The 24,953-nt window shown below is 41.4% G+C and overlaps 2 protein-coding genes across 2 annotated transcripts; one reads left to right on the forward strand and one right to left on the reverse strand.

Annotated features, from left to right (window-relative positions):
* Positions 1-711: 711 nt before the first annotated feature.
* Positions 712-7,490, forward strand: nr1d1 (nuclear receptor subfamily 1, group d, member 1). The gene is made up of 8 exons (XM_072693944.1): positions 712-1,142; positions 3,893-4,198; positions 4,289-4,377; positions 4,494-4,638; positions 4,732-5,447; positions 5,637-5,822; positions 6,194-6,404; positions 6,562-7,490. The coding sequence occupies exons 1-8, from the start codon at positions 1,088-1,090 to the stop codon at positions 6,756-6,758; spliced, it is 1,905 nt and encodes a 634-aa protein (XP_072550045.1). The 5' UTR covers positions 712-1,087; the 3' UTR covers positions 6,759-7,490.
* Positions 7,491-11,740: 4,250 nt separating this feature from the next.
* LOC140573573 (uncharacterized) lies at positions 11,741-18,867 on the reverse strand. Its single transcript, XM_072693012.1, has 10 exons — positions 18,845-18,867; positions 16,663-16,759; positions 16,397-16,520; positions 15,967-16,124; positions 15,711-15,767; positions 15,366-15,508; positions 14,136-14,301; positions 13,859-13,998; positions 12,776-12,938; positions 11,741-12,028 (listed from the first exon to the last, which is right to left on the reverse strand). Exons 1-10 carry the CDS (start codon positions 18,865-18,867, stop codon positions 11,963-11,965), a joined length of 1,137 nt encoding a protein of 378 aa, XP_072549113.1. The 3' UTR covers positions 11,741-11,962.
* Positions 18,868-24,953: the final 6,086 nt, after the last annotated feature.

The following is a 24,953-nucleotide window of genomic DNA, read 5'->3' on the forward strand; positions in this document are numbered from 1 at the left end:
CAATAGAATAGGACTCTCTGGAGCAGATCACAAGAACCTGTTGACACCATGCCTAATGCCAGGTGTGGGTTAGATGGGTATAAAGCCCCCCAGTATTGAGCTGTGGAGCAGTGGAACTGTGTTCTCTGGAATAATGGTGCTCCATCCAATACCTTTGGGATGAGCTGGGGTTTGGGGGATGATAAGGTGAGGTGGGGTGGGGATCATCCAACACCCTGATTTCTTGTCACACTTGTCACTGATTGCAATCAGATCCTCACAGCAATACTCAATACTCCACAAATCTAGTAGATGGCATTCCCTGGTCAGTAGAGACGGTTACTGTAATAATAACAGGATAAACACACTTTAATACCCTTGATGTCAGAAGAAACAATACATGAGCCCTGTACATTTGTCCATTTAGTACATCCATTGCCTTCACTGACAAAAACACAGGACCTTACAACGTGAGGACTTACGAACATAGCTCAGGTTGAAATAAAGCCCAACTTATCCACACTGCCCTTTTTCACTCTTCTACCAAAGTCTTTCCTTAAACGTTGATCCGGTCGAAGAACTACAAGTCCCACACGCCGGGTGTCTCGCTCGCGTGGAGATTTTCAAAAACAGCCCTGCACTGCAATGTGTCCGGGAGAAAGTGTGTCACTGGGCCACGAGGCCCTCCCCGGGGTCACATGGACACATTTCGAGCCTCGTGCGGAGCCGCTGGAGCGGCCGCGCCTGCGCCCTGTGCGCGCGCGCATGTGTGTTGGTCGCTGTACTGACTGAGAGAGGCGCAGCAAAAGCGGGCCGTGCTGCCAGTGCACTCCACACACAGAGAGAGACCGAGCGAGCGAGAGCACCGCTGCACCGGCTCACCGGCAACACTTACAGATCTCACAGATCACATCAAACCCTCAGCGTTTAGCTCGCGCACTGTAGCTCCGCGCTGCAGGCTGCGTTCCTGCACGGCGCCCGTTCAGCTATACGTTTCCAGCGAAACCACCGAGGCTGTGGGAGCTGAGCTGATCCTAGAGGAGAGCTGATCTCGTGCGTTCAGAGGGTACACTTTCTCTGGGGTTACCCTCCTGTCTCCCACACCTGCATGACTGTACTGGAGGACAAAATGACGACCACGATGGACACGAACAACAACACAGGTAAGAAGTGCTAAATGCATGCAGAAACATTTCACATTTCTTCGTGTTTCCGCTGCATCGGGGTAGAACTGATGGTCTGAGCTGATGCACTATATTTTTATTTAATTTACAGAGTCTTTACTCTTAACTCAAGTTCAGTGGGGTCTTCAATACTGTCCACAAACCTTGCTGGCAGTCACACCGCGTATGAATAAGAACTACAGCATTAGCATTTTTGCAGACAATGTAATGTGCAGATTTATACGAGCTGCGTTGACATTTAAATGTCATCCTAAAATGTTGACTTTCATTCGCTTTCATAGCTGACAGGTGTTAAACTGCAGCGCACGAGACGAAACTGGGGGGAAACTAGCCCAAAACAGTTACTCTGAGTTTACATTGCGGGTCAGAGTGGACTCGAGCCCCTTCCTCAAAACAAAGCGCTGCTACTATGCTACATAAAAGCAGTGGGCGTCGCGCGGGGGTCGTGGACGTGACGGGAGGCTTAAGCTGCGGTATTCTCACGGAGTTCGGGGAACTAGGTCATGCTATTGGTAGAGTCAGGTGGACGGACATCCCTGTGATGCAGGCGCTCGGCGCCCTCATGTTCCTCGCCGCGTGCACATGGACCGCCGGGGCTCGCCATGTGCGCTTTGTTTTGATTCCGCCTCTTTCGCCTCCGCCCATTGGTACTCGCCGCGCGCGTGTTACATAATACCGCCTAGTCCTGGGCGTGTGACGTAGCGGCTCGAGGCCATGTGCGCGCGCTGATTGGCCGGGCGGAGAGCGACTAGTGGGACGCGGGCAGGACCTCACGTTAACCCACGTTCGCGTTAAAACTAGGACATGAAATCAATCCAAGTCAACGTAACATTTTTTTTTTCTTCCTGTATCTGTGTGTGTGTGTGTGTGTGTGTGTGTGTGTGTGTGTGTGAGGAGGTTACTTGCTTGTTTTTTTTTACACGAATACAATGACAGCAAACTGCCTAGCGTAGATTATTAAAAATTAATATTTTTTTAAATAATACAAATCTTAATCGATTAATGTGGAAAATAATATGTATTTATAAAATAAATGTTTCGTTAGAAACCGGGCGCATTTCCTGGGCATTCCTGATATACTGTATGGCTGTGTGAATACATTTCCTTTGACGTTGCATTTTCGAGATTGTTTCCACAGGAAAACATCTAAAAAAAAGCCTAGTAATAATTAATTAATAATAACACGTCAATCATAAAGGCTATAGGCTACTGTGGATCATGTTTTATTAGCAGTGTACTGGACTTTGTGCCGTTTGAAGCCGGTCGTAAAGCTAGCGCCCATTCAAAAAAGGAGCACCTTTCAATATTGCGCCCATAAAATGTACTTAATTGCCTTCAAAACATTCAAAATATCACTTCAATGATACCCCCGAAAGTCGTCGAAACAGTTTGTGGCGTCTAGTTAGGAAAGTAACAAACAAGGGGGTTTAAAAGAGAGAGAGAGAGAAACGTGCAGCTGGACTGAATGTCCTGAAGGCGGGTCCAGCGCAGCCAGTCTCGTTGAGCAGCCGTATGTCTGCGGCGCACGTGGAACGGGGGCGTGCACGAATGATGCGCTCGAGCCAGCCTACACGGGGACACTGTGTGGACGCACGAGTCTCCTTTGGAGTCCCAGAAAAAAAAAAAAACGATACGTTATTTGATCGTAGACGCATCGTAGACATCTCCAAAACCTTTTATTATAATAAAAAATATCATTTAGCAGTATTAAAAAATACAGGCACTGATAATGCAGTACACGCAGTAGTGCTGCAGGCTGAGAAGCTTTAAGGGTCCTCATTGTACCGGAGTTTGTTTAAAGGGTAGGACTTCGTGGAAAGAGGGAAGGGGACACAGGCGAACTGCACGTGTTTCTGTTGTGGTTCCACCTGACACAGTGACCCTTTGACTTTTTGTACTAGTATACAGCAGTTATATAATTCCTGGAACTGTGGGCCTCTGGTTTGGAATGTCCTGGGCAACAGTACTGGACAGCCATGAAGCCCACCTTGATGTGCATTCTAGTTACTTTAATGGGTCCATTAGAAAATGTTAAGAAGTAGAGGAGGAGGGAAGTGTGGAAAAAGGAAAACCAGCCAAAATAAGGAATTTGAACAGTGTACTCAGTGTATAATAAGGCTGTTGTGGGGTCAACCAGGCCCACTCAGATCCCTTTAGTGCCCTCCATTCAGAACAGCCACAACAGTTTCTGTAAAAGTTAGCTGGTTGAGACTACCCTTACAGTAAGTGTAAACAATGTATGCCAACACACGTGCCTGCACGTGTTTAGTGCCGTGATATTAAACAGAGATCAGGATCTGAGTCACAGTTAGGAATGAGCCAACCACATTGGCACATACGAGGAAGATAAGACAGGTGTTGCTTGTACACGTGGCTTGACACTGCCGGCAGCAATCATAAACATACATAAAAAAAAAACCCTAGCACTTAGGAGCACATGGTCAGATGGCCTTGTGCAGCGAACAGCAGTTCCTAGACAGCGGCTGGATTCCCTCCCCCTTCCCTGCTGCCAAGTCTCCATCTGTGTTGCTGTGGCTCCTTGCGTAACCACATGCCATTATTTAGGGAACATTTTTAATAGGGATGTGGCCTCAGCCTGTCTGGTACGATGAAACATGTATGGCTGTTGTTTCAAGTCTCTGTGGATAGTTTCCTCCCTCTTCCCCCCTTTTTTCCCCAGCAGAAACTCTAGCAATTTTTTTAAATGTCTCTCCCTTTCTCTTCATTAGGGGGTGTAATCTCCTACATCGGCTCATGTGGAGGCTCCCCGAACCGCACCAGCCCAGTGTCCATGTACAGTGAGAATTCCAACAGCAGTTCACAGTCGTTGACACAGCCGTGCTTCGGCTCATCCTTCCCGCCTTCTCCCAATGGCTCCCATGATTCTTCACGCATGTACACCAGCAGTAGCAGCAGCAGCAGCTCTGGCTCTGGCGAGGATGGAAACTCCTCCTGCTCTGGTGGGTCCCCAAGGGGTCGTGATGAAGGCACCAACGCACGCAATTCACCCAACAAATCAGTTGCTGCTCTTACAAGTGAGTTACAGCGCCACCTGTTGAAAGTCACACTAGATGCATGCATGATTTAGAATGCTGAAATCTATTTTTTCTTCTTCTCCTTGCCAGAGCTCAATGGGATGGTGTTGCTCTGCAAAGTCTGTGGAGACGTGGCTTCAGGTTTCCATTATGGTGTCCACGCTTGTGAAGGCTGCAAGGTAGGAATTTAGGAATTGTAATTGCATAATTGATCATTCTTATCACATGGAAGCCACATGAAACCACCCTTGTTTTGCAGCAGCAGAAAAATTTAGATTTGCTTTATTGTTCACAGGGGTTCTTCCGTCGGAGCATTCAGCAGAACATCCAGTACAAAAAGTGCCTGAAGAATGAGACCTGTACTATTATGAGGATCAACCGCAACCGCTGTCAGCAGTGCCGTTTCAAGAAGTGTTTGTCAGTGGGCATGTCTCGGGATGGTAAGTTGAACACAAATCAAATAGAATCTGTTCTTAACAACAACAAAAGTTAATCTGGGAAAATGTAACAGATTTTTTTATGCTTTATTCCAGCTGTCCGTTTTGGCCGCATCCCGAAACGCGAAAAGCAGCGCATGCTGGCTGAGATGCAGAGTGCCATGAATAACATGGTGAACAATCAGCTGCAGAGTGAATTCCAACTGGCTAGTCTCAAATCCGTGACCCCATCCTCTTCGTCATCTTCTTCCTCATCGCCCTGTCCAGGTCTGACAGTGGCCCCTAAGCCTCAGCCTCCTGCTGTGCCATTAGCTCCTTCCCCCTCCCCACCTGCTCCTGCCTCCCCTCCAGCCCAGCCAGCTCAGAGCCCTCCTCTTATCGCCACATCCCCTCCACTGTGCCACAGCCCTGGCGTGGACACCACCATCATGGCTATTACCCGAGCCCACCGCGAGACCTTTGTCTACGCTCATGATAAGCTAGGCCCTGTACAACGGCCCCACAACAATGTTGATCTCGAGGACCAAATTGGTAACCGCTGTTCAGCTGGGTACCACGTCAATGGCCACAATACCATCTGTCACAATAATAACCTAACCCTTCAGCACAATGGCTTCGAGGGGGCGTCTGATAATGGACATCACTTCCAGTCCTCACCAGTCTCCAGTCAGCAGCATCAGGGGATGCCACACCAGAACAATGGGCGACGCCTACACAACAACAATTCGTATGGGGTTCATCAGGGTCAAGAGACCAGCAACAACATCCAGTCACAAAACTGCCCATGGAAGAACCGCAAGGACATTCTTTTGGTGAGTCCACAGCAATTTTCTTGGGCAATAAGAGGACAATAATAAGACTTTGTAGAGCTAGCAGAGCTTCCCCCTTTAGGTGATTCCTAGTTTTGCAGAACTGAGAGCTCTTATAGTGTGAACAGGACCTTGCTTTAATACGCCCTGATAAACCAAAGCACTTAATTATATTTACCTTCTCATTTCCAGGCTTGCCCAATGAACATGCATCCTCAGGCAGATCCTAACAAGACACCACAGGAGATTTGGGAAGACTTCTCACTAAGCTTTACACCAGCTGTGCGCGAGGTGGTAGAGTTTGCCAAACACATCCCAGGCTTCAGCTCCCTGTCCCAAAATGATCAGGTCACCTTGCTGAAGGCTGGAACCTTTGAGGTACGCATTTGACCAGCTTCTATTTTAAATCATTTCATAATCTAAAACACATTTTAAGGCTCACAATAATATATTCTAGTTATGAAGGGAAAGTAGTGACCCAAAAGTGTCTTGTTGATGCATGTTGCTGAGATCGTGACTCATCACATTCACATGTGTCACAACTATTGTTTCTTGGCTGCTTTTTTAAAATATGCCAGATGATATTTTTTTTAATGATATGATAATCTTTATTTCCATAAATTAAACAAATAATTTCCATTATTAAAAAAAAAAATGTGTGTATTTAGGTTGGGTGTACAGTAGCTCCTGATTTTATGTTCCCTTCACTAACTGTTTTATCTCTTGATCTCTGGTGTTTTTCCCCACAGGTGCTGATGGTGCGTTTCGCATCCCTGTTTAATGTGAAGGAGAAGACTGTAACGTTTATCTCTGGCACCACCTACAGCCTAGAGGCTCTCAAGAACATGGGTATGGGAGATCTGTTAGGAACCATGTTTGACTTCAGCGAGAAACTCAATGCTCTAGAGCTCTCTCCAGAGGAGCTGGGACTCTTTACTGCTGTAGTGCTCGTATCTGCAGGTAAGCATTTTGCCTTTTTTTTAATTAAACCTATCCTTCCTTTCTGTATTCCATACACTGAGACCAGGGGATACCTACGTGGTACCAATAGTGATGTCTTTCGTAGGATGTCTTGCCACGATCAAACATTTATTCTCTTTTTCTCACTACTTTCCAGATCGCTCTGGCATTGAGAACATCAACTCAGTGGAAATGCTCCAGGAGAGCCTGATCCGAGCCCTCCGTGCACTGGTCAGCAAGAGTGCTCCTGGCGATGCCTCTCGTTTCACCAAGCTGCTGCTCAAACTGCCAGACCTCCGCACCCTCAACAACATGCACTCCGAGAAGCTTCTTTCCTTCCGCATTGACGCCTGAGTGGCCCTGGACTGCCGCAATTACCAACCAGCTCAGTCAGAGTTAGTGGGTAGTGGTGGGACGAACGAAAGGCTTTGCAACATGAGCATCGGTGCTCCTTTCAAGAGTCCTCCACCAACAGCTGACAGGCACTGATGGTGCTCAAGGACATGAACATTAATTATGAGTTTGAAGGGACACACAAGCACCAAGTGCTATCAGAATGGTCAGATGATCAGTATGATCAGATGTAAGATTTTTGGACACTTTTAATTTATCAGCCACACATGAAATAGTTAATGAGACTCTGCCACCATAACCAAATGCCCAGCAGTATCAAGCCCACTGCAGAATGATGCACGACAAGAAGACTGGGAACGAGGGCAGGAAAGGTTATGGGACAGTAAGGCTTGGGTTCCTCCAAGAGGCTGCTAGAAAAACAGTGACCCGGGTCTTTTTATCAATAACGTAAAGGACAGAAAACATAAGACAAGACAACTCATCCCACCTGTATTTACATCCCTGTGACTTGTAAAAATGTGTAAATAAGCATAAATCTATACATACTTGAAATGTTTTAAAATGTATAATATATTCTCTATATAAATATATATTTTTTTGTAAAGTCTAAACACTCAATGCAAAGTTATATGTGGGCACAAATGTATAAGATGTCGAGTGTATGCATATTATAGAACAATATTCAGACATGTATTTCAGATGTGTTTTACATCATAAAGACTTTTTCTTGGAGTGTGTGTAACTGGTCTTTTTTTGACAATTGACTTGTGATCCTCTCTTGGCAAGTTAGTGTTTGTACTTGAAGGTGTAAAACCAGCCAGGGCCATTAACTGCTCCTTCTTAAAATATCCTAAATACCAAGGTCAGAGAGCCTTACAATACCGGTCATTTTACACACCATTATTAATTAGGCCAGTTAAAATGAATCCGGTGGCTAATTTAATGTGTTAAGAGCCCTGACCAGATAATCCTGAATAACAGAAACAAAGAGAAGAGTTGCACCCATTGCTGACACAGATGTGCAAATGCTTACAAACAGCTTGTCAAGTCCCTGTAGAGAAGTACTGCCAGTAGAATAGGACTCTCTGGAGCAGATAAACATGAACCTATTGACACCACGCCTAATGCCAGGCATGGGCTAGAGGAGTATAACGCCCCCCAGCATTGAACAGCTGTGGAGCGGTGGAACTGTGTTCTCTGGTCAGCATCCAACATCATGACCTTACTCATGTTCATGTTGCTGAATGGAAAAAAATCCTTACAGCAGTTGTTTCCTGGACAGTCGACAGTTACTCCAACAAAAGCAGAACTTTTTTTATTTTTTATTTTTGAAAGAAACAATAAATGAGCTTATGTCCCAATACTTTTGTCTATATATGCATGTTTTGTAATACATTTTTTTTTCTCAAGAACATAGTATTGATGTTTACTGCATAGTTTACATGTTAAGATTCACAGCAGATACTAATCGCTGGATAGCAGTGTGTCTGTCCTGAGATCCTGAGATTTAAGCACATGATGGTGTGGTTTTTATACTATGACAATTTTTCTAAAATATAATTAAAAAAATTGCAATGTCGCTTTTCCTACTGTATTTCAATATATTGAACCGAAATCCCTGTATTGTGATATGCATCATATCTCTAGGTTCTTGCCAATACACAGCCCATATATCTAAAAACTCACTGAAAAAAAAACCTGCCACTAAAAGAAATAAAAGACGGAGGAGACTAAAATATTTGCTGAACAATTCTAAAGTCATGAACAAGTGCTAAATGACAGCAGTTTCTTCACTCACCCTTTATGATATTGAAATGAACCGCCTGCTCTGCCATTGTTCAGTGCTGATGCCCTGATTCTGTCATCTTTCGACAGAACAAGGGTTTCAACAAAGCCTGCACCTCCTAAAATAGTACCAGGATGGGTACAGACAGTGACTGCGTGCGGGGCAAACACATCTTCCAGAAGAGAGCCAGCAGTTTTTACAAGAAGGTCAAGTCCTAAACCTAGAAAATCACTGGAGGCCAAGGACAGATTTATTAACAGTCTCAACTTGGTGGTGAAAACACAGCATTATGTAGAATGGAAATATAAAAACCTAGATTAGGCTTAACCTCTTTTAAATTTACCCAGAGCCATTATTAATAAGGGGACCGGGCACTGGTTGAATTATGAATGGGAGTTGTCGTAATGCTCAACATGGTGGATTTTTTCAACAAAATGAGCCAACCAGCTTATTGGTTACATCGCAATCAGAGGAATGAGACCCCCCCACCCCCCACCCGCCAATGTGGAGATCTGTGTAAGAGCATTAAGCAGAACAAGCCAAAAGAGTTACCTTTTTGTGCATTTTTTTGTGCAGCGAAATGCGACAGCATTTAATTTATTCACAGAGATAGAAGCCTGGCCTTGTAAATTACTGCCTGACAGCGTTGCGAAGACAGCAGCAGAGTGAACAGAGTAAAGAGGACTCTGACTGAACCTAATGAAATAAAGATGAAGCCAAAATCAATAAATCAGTTAGCAGGTCAAGCTGACACATGTGGCTGAGCCTCAAGGTCTTGTCAAACATGTCTTTAACCCATGTAAGCATGGCTGACAGCATACCTACAACAGCTCGTCATCCTACCTTCACCCTTTACCCAAATCTCAGTGTGTGCCATTCTTGTGTTTACTGTCTCATGTGATACCTTGGGGAGGTTCATTAAACCATATATATGTGGCTAACGTGAACTGCACAGCAAGGGCTAATCAAATCATTTACAACTGGTAAGGTAACATTAAACTGAGACGGGCTGACCAGGGTAATTCCTCCCTTAAATGAAATGTAAGTTGCTTTATTAAATAATACACTGATTAGACATAACATTAATACCAGTGACAGATGACATAAAAAACAGTGGATTATCTTCATCTACAATGACTATCATATCTGTCAGGGCATGGGATATATTAGGCAGCAAGTGAACAGTCCATTTTTAAAGGGGATGAAGGTGTTGTTAAAAGCAGGAAAAATTGGGAAGCATTAAAAAAGGCCAAATTGTGATGGTTAGATGACTGGGTCAGATCATCTACAAAACATCAGGTCTTTTTTTTCTGGCATGCTGTGGTCACTACCTACCAAAAAGTGTCCCAAGAAAGGACAACTGGTGAACCGGTGACAGGGTTCATGATTCATGGAGGCCGCACCTCACAACTTACAGGACTTGTAAATAATCTGCTGCAAACGTCTTGGTGCCAGATACCACAGGGCGCCTTCAGAGGTCTTGTGGAGTCTCTTTGTGGAATCATCTTTATTATTATATATTATTTCAATAATCAGCTTAATATGATTAAGTAATTAACACAGACAAACCCGTAGCCAACAACAACAAGGCTAAACAGTTAACCAAGAAATACAAGAAAACTATACCTCAAAACAAGGTGGTCTGTGAAAAAGACATCGCAACGAGGGTGAGTGCACCAACTACAGCAATATGCAGAGAGAGCCATGAGCCAATGGGAAAGATGTTTAACTCAGCAAGGTCGCACTGACCTGACAAACACTACACAGGTGAATCTGGCACCTTGCTGTATTTCATTAAAATACTCTTTTTGCTTTGCTTGAAAGTCAAGGACTCTCTTTCGTAAGAGCCTGAAAACCATCACCACCCACTCGCTCTTATTCTTCATAAATTTTCCCGGAGACGCGGAACCTGATCTATGAGTAGGATTACCAAAGCGCACTCCAAAGCCCGGCCCCTTCAAATCACACAGAACAGGAGCGAACGTGACGGAGGAAGTGAAGAGGTTCTCCTCTCCTCCTCACACATGGACTGCAAAAGTGGGTCAATCTGCCCTCATAACCAACTTTTCACAGCCTCTTCTCATTGGCCCATTCAAGAGAAGGCCTCACATCTCTACTGGCCAATGAGAGCTCAGAGCTCCTGCCAAGCAGAGCAGAGCAGAACGGAGAGGGTGTGAGAACCACGGGAGAGTCATGTTTAAGGTGTGGAGCAGCACTGACTGACTGGGGAAGGGGGCAAAATACCATCCAAGAGCTTGATCTGCTGGGTTATTACCATAGATCTACGGTGGAAATAAGTAAATGACAAGTAAAAGTAAATGAAAGGCAGAGGACAAGTTAAGAGGAATATTCTTTGACTTGATACATAGTCATATATATACTCAAATATTGAGCAGATTAAAAAATGTAAAGAGAACATACAAGCCAGTGCTGAAACCATAAACACAATGGGTCTCTGATGTGTTATCTAACCTCTGTTAAGTCATTGACTCTTGTTGGTTAAAGAGTTCACTTAATGGTGCTTGCTGTGGTGTGTGCTGCCTCCTAGTGGCATGAGCTAATCATGCACAACGAGAAACTCAACTCCACCACTCACTCAACTGCAGCTTCAAGCATATAATATTTGCCCTACAACACATCTGACCTAACACATAAAGGACATTGGTAACTAGTTCTTGAGGTAAATCAGTTCTTGTTGACAAAAAGAACAAAATACGTGCAGGATAAGGTCCACAGGACTGCGATGGGAGAACCCTAACGATTGCTATGATTCTCTGGAGTGTTCTGCCCCCTAGTGATGTTAGTCAAAACTATTTTGTCTCTCCAAGTAAATCATTTAATAAGTAGTAGCACATTTTACTTCTTTTACTCATATCTTAACATAAAAAACATTTAAAGAAACAAATCCATTCATTCAAAAGACTACAAAACCAAGCCCATTCAGAACAATTTTGAAGAGCAAAACTAATACTCACGAAAGTAATAAATACTGAAAGACAAAACGTAACCTGGGTATTTATTACTGCATGATATGTTAAATAGTCTGGGAACTTTTTCTCCATAAATGAATTTATTATAGAAAATAACATGACTTAAGCAGAAACTGCACAATTGCTTATGAAAACAGCAATAGTAATATGCATACACACACACACACACACACACACACACACACACACACACACACACACACACACACACACACACACACACACAAAGAAGTACAAACAAGACGAGACAAAAAAAGTCTGCTCAGGCCGATACTTCAGAATCATGGAATCTTAATGTACTGGTAAGAGTCTTTTTCAGTTTGCACTGGTACAACTGGGTCATCAGACTTTTTATTTTTGTATGAACAGACTCTAGTCAGGGTTTAGGGCCCTTCTCTACCTGACTGAACTGAAACTCAAGTTGGTGCTCAGAGGTCCGGATTGACGGAGAGGAACTCAAGCCAGTCTGTTAGAACAGGATTCACCACAGGAGGCTGGAATCAGAACAACTGATCAGTGCAATGAAGGACATGGATGTAAATGCACACACAGACAGACATTTTATACACAATATAGGCAATTTACTTTACAAACATAATATTTCCACAGGAGCATGTCATTTACCATCTATACATAATTTAAAAATACTACATCAACACCTTCACCTTCTCATAGTCTCAGTAAGGAGAAAACCCCACCAATCAACTAGGAGTGCAATGTATGGTTTAAAGTTCTGTGCAAGCGGCCATACGAAGAACAGTTTGTAGACCTATGTGTGAAGATTTATAAATGTAATGCTGTACCTATTTTCACAAAGGAAAGTGCCACCCAAAAACCTTAAGCTATAAGCCGTACGGTGGCAACATGCCATGCTACACATAGCTCAACCAGACAGGTGTCTGGCTATGGCGAATGCCAATGACGCACAGGAATTGATAGACCTGCCTACTTTTCAGTAAGGGTGATTTCTTTGGAAGGGTTGGGCTTAAGCTTTACTGTTCAAACATAGTGTAGCTTTTTGTGGCTTCTTTGGTTTAACAAACTTGTACAAACCTGTGACGTCCAAACCAAGGAGTGGACTGAACTGTGACAGCCCTACCAGCAACCCTCAACAAGGATGGTGAATTTATTATTTTTTTCTTAATTAATTATTTGATTATTACGTTTTACTTGAATTTACTTGAAACTTTTTTTACTTAATATAATCAGCACTTTAGTGTGTATATCTGCCCTGCGTTTACCTGTAGGGTGGCAAGATCCAGCAGGTTGCCATCTTTGCGCACACAAAGAAGTTTGGCTTTCCCTGATGAAGGATAACCCTCTCCCAGCTCCAGGTGGCACACTGTGGTGGCAGACTTCAGGAAGATTAGCAGCCGCTTAGCTGGACACCAGTCGATGGCAAACCTGAAAAACAAGTTTAGTTTTTTTATTTTCATATGTATTTATGATATATAACTTGCATAGTGGTTAAAAGTTTTAAGTCAGAGGTTCTGATATTATGCGTCCTGCTGTAGTTGGTAACATGCCAACAATGATATTTGTGTCTAAAGTGTTTGTTGTTGTTTTTAGCTTACATGTAGAATGTTGATATAAATATCAATATTTTAAATAAGGCAGACGCTAAAACATAATATCCACAGCAAAAGATAACATGCTAAAATGTCACTCTTAGATTACTTCTAGCCATGCTAACATTATGCTTTAAAATATAGAGGTTTATAATTCATGCAATTCAGAGAATCCAAATGAAGACAAAGTAGGATTTCAGATATAAACAGAAAGGTGTGAAATATGGAGATAAAACCTCTAAAAATATGCAAAATCTTGTATAATCTGTCTATATTTCAGCCAGATAACATGTTGACATTGTTGTTAGAGAATGCTATTCTTTGTATTAATCCACTCTTGTGTCTGTGAAATGACTGGCCAGTGCCAGAATGTAACAGCTATATATATATATATATAGATAGATGCTGGAAAGCCTTCTTCAGTATAATAAACATATTGTTCCTGATAGAAAGATGGATTCTCTTATGAGCAAACAGTAAATATCAATTTAAGGGCAGCCACATTACACTCTTTGTTTCAGTTGCAACAGAAAAAATACAAAATGCTGCTTCAACTTGTGTCCATATTTTAAACCAACTATCTTAAAGTTTAAATGATCAAAATAAAAACATCTGAATACAGTAATAATAAATTACAGTGGTAGGTGTTGGGGGGGGGGGGGCATCAGCTGTCAAATGGGCCCAAATACATACATACATACAGATCATTAAAGGTGAGTGGTGAAATACTTGTCTTTGTGCTTTGCATTACTGTACCTGGAGTGCAGTGCCTGGATCTCAGCAAGCATCTCTCCTTGACTGATGTAGCGTTGCATCACCTCCAGCAGGGCAGCACTCAGCTGTCTCATAGGACCTTCTACTGACTCCTCTGAAAGACCTGCCGTGCCCTGAAACACCTGTGAAGATTGAACACCAGAGGACAGTTTACACAAAGGCTACAATTGTCTCCTTTTAAACTTGGTGTAGACCATTTTACTGTTATTCCCCACAGTGCTAGAGCATGAATAACTTTATTCAAAATCTAACAATGTACCTGAAGATGGAAGCGGTCACTGGGTGTCATAGTGATAGAGAGACGCAGAGGCTGTAGGGACTGCTGGGTAGTGTGTGGCACAAGCTCCAGACACAGCTCAGAAGGGCTGACTGACAGCAGCCTGTACTCCATATTAGCTTGAGTGACTTCTATAATGTCCTTCAACCTAAGAGAGGGCAGCATTAGCAAAGTCAAGTTAACATGGGATGCCTATACTACACAACACAATCTGGCAACAGCCAAGCTTTTTCGCTGAAGCCAGCTATGTTTAAAGTTTTATATATCTGATGCCCCAAAAATACAGCTCACTCTACACTCTGAAGGACCTATGTGGTATCTGGCTTTAAGATAGCAAAAGACAAGTTGAGAGGTGGGCCTGCCACAGATCAGGCTTGTTATACCAGCCTATCCCACAGGTAAACAGCTCACCCATGCCTGACATTCTAAATCATCACACTAGGCAACCTTATTTCCTTGCTTAATGTTCTCGTTCTCACATCACAGCATCCCACAATCATTAACAACAACTTCAGTGGCTTGTGCCAAAGTAGTTCTTCTGCCAGTTTGGCCCAGATAGAACTGCCTTGCAAATTGATGAGCTTTGGGTGCTCAGTGCCCTGTTGCCATTTTGTGATTTGCCTCTGCTTGGATCTCCATTGGTAGGTACTCACCACTACTGAACAAGTTTATTACTATTCGGCCCAGCAATGTTCTGTTAGGTGAGGCAAGGTGCAACTTAGACAGTACATTATCAATTATACACATCATCTATTAAGGGGACACTAGTTTGCTCCAGGCATCAGGTAAAGGAAAACAGTCTCAGAAAGAGAATGGTGAAGGGGGTAGGCATGGGAGAGGAGCTGGAAAATGCACTTCATGTAAATTCACTGTTCAAGACCAGTCTGCCCAGTTTGGGTTTCCTGTTTGTTTTTGCATACTTTATATAAAACTGAAATCGTCCAGTGGGCTTGGGGTTTTTGTACAGAGACAGAATTAGATGGGAGTTGACGATAAGCTGGTCATTCCCCGGTGTCACCCATTCAGTTTGGTTTAGCACACACTTAGGCTTAGGCTAAGAACTTCAGTTGCAGGGTTTTCATAGATCCTTCCCCGAGACTGGATAGTGTTACTGGGTAATCTTAACAAGTAACAGTAAGTTGTTATACAACTACCAATGTTTTCTTGTCCTCAAACCCACAGGCATTCAATCATTTTAAGGGTGCCACTCACCTGTCTCTATATGATGTCCAATCAGCCACACGTGCTAGTTGCCCCTCAACCTCAGCTTTGAGCTCGGAACGGCGTCTGTCACAAGCTCGCAAGGCATTCTGGGCTGCCTGCAGGGAATCGTCCAGCTGCAAACTGAGCTGGATCTGTGGGCGAGAAAGGAAATATGTGAATGTGAGCAGAAGGCCATCTTAATGAGAATCTATGAACCAAATCAACAAGGAAAAAAATATTTGCCACTAACAGACCTGGAGTTGCAGAATTAGGAAATGGGCATGCTTTGATGCAGTTTTTTAAACTACTGACATACTGTCTGGACCATGACTACAAAATGAAATGTGAGCTTACTTCAGCTCTCTGCTTGCGTTTCGCTGCAGTTCTCTCCCTTTCCTTGCACTCCTCCTTCTGAAACAGAGTATACACGTTAGTTATTGCCTGTACACCCTCAGACACAATTAGGCTAATCCTCTGTAGAGAACAATGATCACTATAAAAAGTCAAACTATCCTGTTGACAGCCAGATAAAACCCCTGACACCTGTATCCCTGCAGGGGAAATGCTTTTTTTTTTTTTTAAGTAAAAACTGAAGATTTGGTTAAAGTACTTTTTTCTCCAGTGCTATCAGCAAAGCCTCCAGTCTCTGTCGTTTACTGTGCAGCTCGTTCATCCGCTCTTCTAGTGTGATTATTAGGCCCTCCACTTCCTGAACTTGCTGCTGATAGTCGGCTTTCAAAGCCTTCCAGGCAGCACGCGCCTCACCCCCTGTGCACAAGTACAAACATACACACAGTCACTTCTAAGTAAACAGTGGTACACACAAAATCAGTCCCTACTGCAAATTAATTTAACCCACCATAATACATAAGTGTCCTGTCCTCTAACAGATCTTGTAGTTTATTTTTTGTTGCCCTCATAATGGTTTCTTCAAACAGACTAGCCAATATACTCTAACCAAATATAAAGTAATGCACATTCAGATAAGGAGACTCCAAGCCATTTAGTCACCTGAGTGAACAGATGTGTATTAACGTTACCTGGGTGAGGTGGACATGGCTCATTCAGGAACTTCTCTGCTGACTCCATACCTGCTAGCAGCTTCAACATATCATCCAACACACAAAGCTGCTGGCACATAAGTTTCTGTTTTCGCCTGCAGTCCTACCCAATCAAACACACATGTAGAAGGAAGCGGAGTTGTAGTCAGAAAAGCATGCACATACAGATGATTTTATTCCATAAATCACATCTATTACATGGCAGACATCTTCACACAACAGTGTAAGTATAAACTGAGGCTCACCATTAAATAGGATGTCATAATCTCTCCCTCTCCAGCCTCCTGGACCTCTGTCGAATCGCATGGTTTCAAGTGAGAAGAGTTACTGCGTTCCAGTAATCTGCAATAAGAAACAATTTTTAGTAAAATTGTAAGCTGGTAGGGTTAGTCCAAGGATCTTGGTCTTACCTTATAAATAAAGTAAATACAACAATATATTTCTCTCGTCCTGCTACTTGTAAAAGACATTACCTGTAGTACTAAAGATCACATTAGACAACCCACAGCATAGCAAACAATAGGGAGTCTACAAACAGTAAGATAAGAGGTACAGATATTGTTATAATACATTGTAACAGTGCCCTTAAGAGTATATCAACAAGAGAACATTTGCAGCATTTTTAACCAAGGCTAATTTCATTGCATCGGGGCACCTCATTGTTTCTTTCAAACTCAAGGGGAGAGTTTATCCTGGTTTTGTTGGAGTCACTGCTTTTACTGTCCAAGAAAAGGCTTTCTAATAGATTTTGAAGTTGCTGAGAGAATTTGATTACATTCAGTGATCAGCATGTTCCTGACATCATGATATTGGTTGATCATGGCCCCACCTCAACCTATTGGATAGAGCACCACCATACCAGAGAACACAGTTCCACTGCAGTTCCACACAGATTTATACCCCTCAAGCCCACGACTGGCATTAGGCATGGTGCCAATAGGTTCATCCTTTTCTGCCCCAGTGAGTCCTATTCTACTGACCTTCCTGCAGGGACTCCTCAAGCTGTCTGTGTGTAAAGTAGTTAAATACATTAATTAAAAGGAGTGCCCACAGACATTTAGTGTATGTCTTTGTCAAGAACTAGCGTCTCTTAATTAAAACCTGGCACGTTTCCCAAAAGCATTATAGAAGTAACGTAATGTCATCTTAACCAATAGTGTGTGTTAAAGACGTTTGCTCCCCCATTTACAGATCACCTTGTGTTGGCATGCTTAGGCATGCTTTTAGGAAATAATCCCAATTTCGTTCAACATAACGTTCAACTAATGTCTCGAGAGGATGTGGGGCAGCTTAAAAAGGGCCTTACCGAATCGTTTGAGAAGATATGGGTCCTAGCTAGCACTACAAAATGACATCTATAAAAATGTGGGCTCTAGCTAGCTAGCATTACTTAACGTCTGAAAAGATGTGGGTTCTAGCTAGCACTACTTAACGTCTGAAAAGATGTGGGTTCTAGCTAGCACTACTTAACGTCTGAAAAGATGTGGATTCTAGCTAGCATTACTTAACGTCTGAAAAGATGTGGATTCTAGCTAGTACTACTTAACGTCTGAAAAGATGTGGATTCTAGCTAGCATTACTTAACGTCTGAAAAGATGTGGATTCTAGCTAGTACTACTTAACGTCTGAAAAGATGTGGATTCTAGCTAGCATTACTTAACGTCTGAAAAGATGTGGATTCTAGCTAGCATTACTTAACGTCTGAAAAGATGTGGATTCTAGCTAGCATTACTTAACGTCTGAAAAGATGTGGGTTCTAGCTAGCATTACTTAACGTCTGAAAAGATGTGGGTTCTAGCTAGCATTACTTAACGTCTGAAAAGATTTGGATTCTAGATAGCACTACTTAACGTCTGAAAAGATGTGGGTTCTAGCTAGCATTACTTAACGTCTGAAAAGATGTGGGTTCTAGCTAGCATTACTTAACGTCTGAAAAGATTTGGATTCTAGATAGCATTACTTAACGTCTGAAAAGATTTGGATTCTAGATAGCATTACTTAACGTCTGAAAAGATGTGGGTTCTAGCTAGCATTACTTAACGTCTGAAAAGATGTGGGTTCTAGCTAGCATTACTTAACGTCTGAAAAGATGTGGGTTCTAGCTAGCATTACTTAACGTCTGAAAAGATGTGGGTTCTAGCTAGCATTACTTAACGTCTACATCGACGTCGACGTCTGAGAAGATGTGAGGCAGTTCAGCTAGCTACGCTAACCGAGCGAGTAACTTAGCTTGCGCTAGCTAACTTGGCACTACCTCAACATGCTAGGTTAGCTAACGGAACGGCTGGCGCCAATGCTAGCTATAACTTATAAACTATGGCCTAAAACAGTAGACTCTTGTTTTTCTAGCTAGCTACATCGTTTTCACTGAAGTTTGTTATATGGCGCCAGGTTTTGCTTGTAAGGAAACTGGGGGAGAATACTTACGCAACGCCTCTCTCTGCCGCCATTGTTGTTTTGAATCTTACCCGCCTATTGCTGATTGGTCAGAACCTGGACCAATTAACCAAGGGTTCAAAAGCAGCAGCCAATCAAATTCGGGTTTTCTTTTTACGCCAAATAAACTTTAACTCAAGTGAATCTCTCTGCTGTCCAGTGAAAACCACGTATCTCCTTTTTTGTGCGTTTTTATTTTTCTCTGTGGTTTGAACCCTGTCGCTGTTCTGTGTCAATGATTCCGGACAAACCAACCAACAGAAATGCTCTAAAAATGCTTTTAGATACTCTTATTTTACATTGACCTCCATTCAAATGTAAGAACATTTTTGCCTTCTTCTGTAAAGTCACAATTTCGAAGATACATGTTTTTCTTTAGACAGCGACGATATATAAAATATTTAATTTCATTAGATTTTGTTTTATAGGCATATATTTGCTTTATTATGCTACTAAAATAATACAGACATTTTCATTTGCTATTGAAAACCACTGGTCTGGTTAATTCGATAATAAAAGCCGTGATAGAGACAAGGTTTTAATACTATTTTGCCTTACAACTTTTACAACCAACAACTTTTCCCAGAATTATTAAAAACAATGTCTCAGACATTAGGCTGCGTATTCATACCTACATCAATAACTTCTGTAAGTAGCTTCTGTAATGTAGCTCCTACAGTGACACTTTGGACGCCCAACACTATAAACAAGTCTGACTCTCTACGATGTAGATTTCAGAAAAAATGTGAAGAAATCTCAGAATTTCATTTAATATTTATAGTATGTTTATTGTGCCGCTGGTATTAAATCAAAAAAAAAAAAAAAAAAAAAAAAAAAAAAAAAAGCATAAAGTATTGCATATATTTTCATTATATGTCGTTTCTCGTTTTTCACCTTTATTGCATGTATTCGTTTTATTTTATTTTACAATTCATCTCTATGGAATAATAAATACAAATCAGAACGTATAACCTGAAATAACTTTATAACAATAACACTGCACACCTTCAGAGAGATGACCAGAGTTAGAGAGCTCAGCTGTCTAATCTGCAACAAGTTTACTGTTTAAAATGTGTAAAATATCAAATATACTTTTATTGTTTTGTACAAGATTGAATATGAATATTGAATATTTATAAAATAAATATTTTATGTACTGGATGTATTGCACTTTGTTCTAATTTCAGCTGTATTAGAATTTGTCAAGCAAAACTTTGTGCCCATTCAAAGAGCAAACTAGAAAACTTTCATCTAGCCCTTCATGTTACATATAAAAAATAAATATGAATACATAAAATCAGACCATATACCAAATGCATCATCCAAAATACCTTACACAAATCTTAACATTCAGTAAAACACTGCCTTAGTACACTTTTAAAAAATATAACATACTGTTTATTAATCTCTCATAAAACATTGCCTATTAGTAACAAAATATCTGAGAGAGACTGAAAATACACTTTTGGGCGATGCAAAAAGATAAAATCAGCACCTTGTGTTTGTTCGTGTGCACCTTAAACAGTGCTGGGAACAATACAACGAAATATAATGTGGAAACAAAAATATTGAATTATTAATTACTTCTCAATTAATACATAATAATTGATGTCCTCCACACTTAAAGTAAATAGGTGCTGGGGTGGTAAGTAATTAGCATAATTATTCAATTGTAACCTAATAATGCAGCCTCTTTAGGTGTGTGTGTGCGCATGTTTGTGTACTTATTGGTTCTGGCTTCAGAGGCTTCTTACAGTAAATGTATTTAGTGCATACATATTCAAATGCTGCTTGTTGATCTAACTTCTGTCTCTGCTGTGGACTGTTCCTGATGTTTGAGCTGGCTTGGGCTTTTTAGTCTTGAGACTTCTGAGCTCTGGCCTGGTCAGTTATGCATCCCTATAAGAGAAAAATCCCATGAGCCCAGCTGTGTGTCAGGTTGTTTTTGCTGAAGGTTAGAATGTTTCTGATGGAAGCAAATTATTGATATCGTCAACCTGGACAATAAAATTATATTCAGAGTGTGCAAAGACATTTTTAAGAGAAAGGCTACTTTTGAACATTTTATCCAAACCAGAGTTTTATTAACCGTACAATTATAATTCACCTATTAATATTTGAGTGGCTTTAAGTAGAGAACTGTATAACCAAATGACATCCCTACTAATAAGTAATCCCTAGCATTGCTGAAACAAGTGTCCAGTTGTGCGCACACACACACACAGTTGGCATGATTTGCATGGTCATCATGTCCAGTGCCAAGCATTAGTTAGAGAGCCTCCCAGCATCAGATTGTGGAGCAGTGAAACTGTATACCCTCGAGCAATTGAACACCATTGAATTGTTTTGGAATATGTTGGTGTGGTGTCTGTTATCCAGAACTGGAATCATTCGACATCAGTGCCTGACAATGCCGATGTTCTTGTGGCTGAATGCAACCCAATACTCACAACTGTGGGTCAACACCTGCTTATTTATACATTTATTTATATTATTTTATTATATTTTAATAGCCTTCATTTAGGAACGCATACCTACAGGCTTTTTGGACATACAGTATATAGTGTATGTAATGTAATTATATATATATATATATATATATATATATACACACACACACACACACACATATATATATATATATATATATATATACACACATACATACATACACATATATATACATACATACATACACACACATATATATATATATATATATATATATATATATATATATATATATATATACACACACACACACACACACACACACACACACACACACACACTTCAGACTGTTAATTCATATCCTGGTTATGGAAGTCTGGTCACATTCTTAACCACACTAAAAAAAAATTATGCATTAGTACACATTCCTTCAACCAACAAACCAAACACAGATTGAGAGAGACAGCCTGGACACAGGGAGTAACCGGTTTTCTCATCTTTTAATAACACATTCATATCTATGCTCTGTATTGTTTACAAGGAGTTCAAAACAAATGTGGATGAGAACTAAAGAAAATCGGGCAGGCAGAAGGTGAAAGTCCAGATAGTGTCCATGGCACCTACTATAAGAGGGGTGGTGGGTGGCTCAGGGGGATGGGGGGGTTGTTTGGGGGCTAGAGGTGATCAGTTACTCGTCTTCCTCTCCTCCTTGTCCGCCTCCTAAACTGTGCCCTAGTCAGCTAAAAAGGCCTTTACTTGCCTGTTGCATCAATACAGATTTAAAAAGAAAAAAAAAGAAAAAAAAAGAGAAATTATTTCAATATCATGCTCTGCAATGTCTCATCGAGTACTATGCTGCAGTTCACAGAGAGAGAGAGAGAGAAAGAGAGAGAAAAAGAGAGAGAATTCTAATGCATCCAAACACAAGAGATACAATCCTATGTCATTTTAAAAAGCAATCAGAAAAATAAATCAAATAAAGGATGAAGAATTGCGGTTAAGAAGTCAATCTAATGAGGAATGAAAAAAAAAGATCGAATAATGAAACTGATATTTTCCATTTTTTTCCCTCCCCCATTCCATTTATTTCCATTTCAGAATCCTTTCTGAACAATGCCTAAACAACGGAGAAAAACAAAAATCATCTTTGGAAGTAAAGTATTCCTTTTTTTTTTAAACATACTATCCACTACAGTATACGGAGATGCTGCTACCCAGTTGCTTAAGTCATTTATTATTAATTACTTATTTTTCGTTTGAGCATTTTTTCTATATTTTTTAAACTTTTTTTGTGTTGTTTTTTTTCCATTTTACATTTTGTCCTATTTATTCATTTGTTCTCTAAGAGGTAGATCAACAAAAAAGAAAAACAAAAGAAAAGAAAAATTACATGGTTACAGGTCTCGTGCCCCTCGACTGAAGTAAAAGGGAGGATAGGGGGTGATTGTGGGTAGAGAGCTTAGTGTGTGAGAGACTCCAGGATGTAGCTTCCCTTCAGTGCTGATCTAGGACTCTGCTCAACCTCTCTTCACCCATCACCAGTCATTACCCAAAAAAAAAAAAAAAAAAAAAAAGGTAAATAAATTGCAGTACTGGTTTCAGATCAGTGCCATAGGGCAGATTTATTTTCAGCACTAGAGGGAAAACTGACCTGTCCATGCTCCGCCCACTAACACGTTCTTCATAGCTTATTTTGCAAGGTTGAACCTGCTTAATAGAGTGTTTGCAAAATTCCCTTTCAAGTGAATAGCAACTTATTTTTTACCTAAAATATTTTGTAAGCATATGAAAGGTCCTGTGCTTAGACTGGATCGCTTGTAGTTTTTGTTGTGAACCAACAATAACACTGTGCCAAATTTGAGATAATAAGCACACTCCAGCAATGTAGCATAGACGTAGACTCCTACACATAAAAGGTGCTTTAAAGGGTTCTTTGAGCGATGCCATAGAAGAAACACTTTTGGCTCCCTAAGAGACCATTGTTGTAAAAGAGATCAGAGAGTGTGAAGAAGCTTTACCTCTCTTACAACAATGGTTCTTTTAATCGAAGCATAAGTGGTTCTTTTACGGCCCTGTATCAAAAAACCCTTTGAAGGACGTTGGAAATGAAACACGTAGCCAATCTCAACTCCAATCTTAACTCATTTGATGCAATCTGATTTTTGCCAGCGCTCTGTAAAACCTGTCCAACCTCACAACAGTTGGTACAAAACAGTGCATTTATGGGCGGAGCATAAATAAGCCAACTGTATGGCTGTACTGAGGGTCTGCTTTTGTCAATCGGGAGGTCAAGGCTGCATAGTGAGGAGGTAGCGCGGTGTGTTTGAGGGGAACAGGATATCAAGCATTGTGAAACAGGCACACAGTATGCATCGTCTATCGATGGATCAGCAGGATCCATTAATCTAACGCAAACCTTGTTCTCCGCAGTGGGTGGTCACAGGTCAGTATAACCACTGAACCCTGCCCTAGTTCAGTTTAACCATTTTTTGTTCAAAACAGTGGAGCGTCTTGGAGCATCTGGTCCTAGATCAGCATTGTGAGGCTCTGTGAATAGCATGAATAGGACTCTAAAAAGACGTTGTGAAGTCGTGCAATGATCATGTTGCATTTAATAAACCAACTAAGGCAGGGGTGTCCAGTTCTGGTCTTTAAGGACCAAATGGGTCATTTCCTTGCTTAAACACACCTGATTTATGCAGTTATCATATTACAGTTCTCAACACAGTGTTTTGCCTTGCAGTGGGATGGAAAGACATGGGCGACTCTTCACGGAGTGAAGTGAAGTGATGTGGTTCTACGTCATTTTGACCATCACTTTGGATGTTCTCATTAGAGGTTGGTAGGGACACTCAGTATCTCATTTGCAAACTGCAGCATTCTGGAAGATCAGTACTGTGAAGGCCAATCTTGCACCTAACAGGCTATGCTGTGACAGGAAGCACTGTGGAGGCCATACCGGCTTTAAGAGCGACTGTTTGAGCAGGGAACTCTCCAAACCCTACTGGACTCTGGTCCCCCAGGACCAAATCTGGACACCCATAATCTAAGCGATTCTCATATTCCAGTATTCAGTCGTACTTTACACCACCTCTCCTGATCAATCAATCAAAGCCGCCCAACAACACTAAACAACCCAGATCAGATCAGATGAGATCAGATGAGATCAGATCAAATCAAATCCACCTGTCCTTTAGCCCAACCTCAGCCTGGCCCACTCGCCAAAGCCCCGCCTCCACTCCTTCCAATCACGGCCCTGACTCTAAGCCGAAGAGGTCAATTTTTAGAAACCAAAAACTAAAAGAAAAGAATATGGAAAACGCAAAAAATAATAATAAATTAAAGAAATTAAAGTGAAAAAGTAACATGCACTTTCGCTCTTGTCTGGTTGATAAAAACAATCTTATGGCTAAGTCTTGAGGTAGCGTTTCCTAGTTATGTGAGGTTTAATTCGTCATTAGCACCCAAATGTTTCTCTTTGAGCAAAGGCCAGAAACCAGCACTATGAGATATAACTGGGGTGGCGCATCTCTCCGATGTCGACACCCAAAACTAGTCTGAGGTTGGATCTGTTGTCTAAGTGTAAATCTGTGCACTGCAATGGGTAGGCTTATCTTATTCGTTCTCAGGTGGTTCCCCAAGTATATAT

The sequence above is a fragment of the Salminus brasiliensis genome, chromosome 12, assembly GCF_030463535.1.
Source record: "Salminus brasiliensis chromosome 12, fSalBra1.hap2, whole genome shotgun sequence".
Taxonomy (NCBI): domain Eukaryota; kingdom Metazoa; phylum Chordata; class Actinopteri; order Characiformes; family Bryconidae; genus Salminus; species Salminus brasiliensis.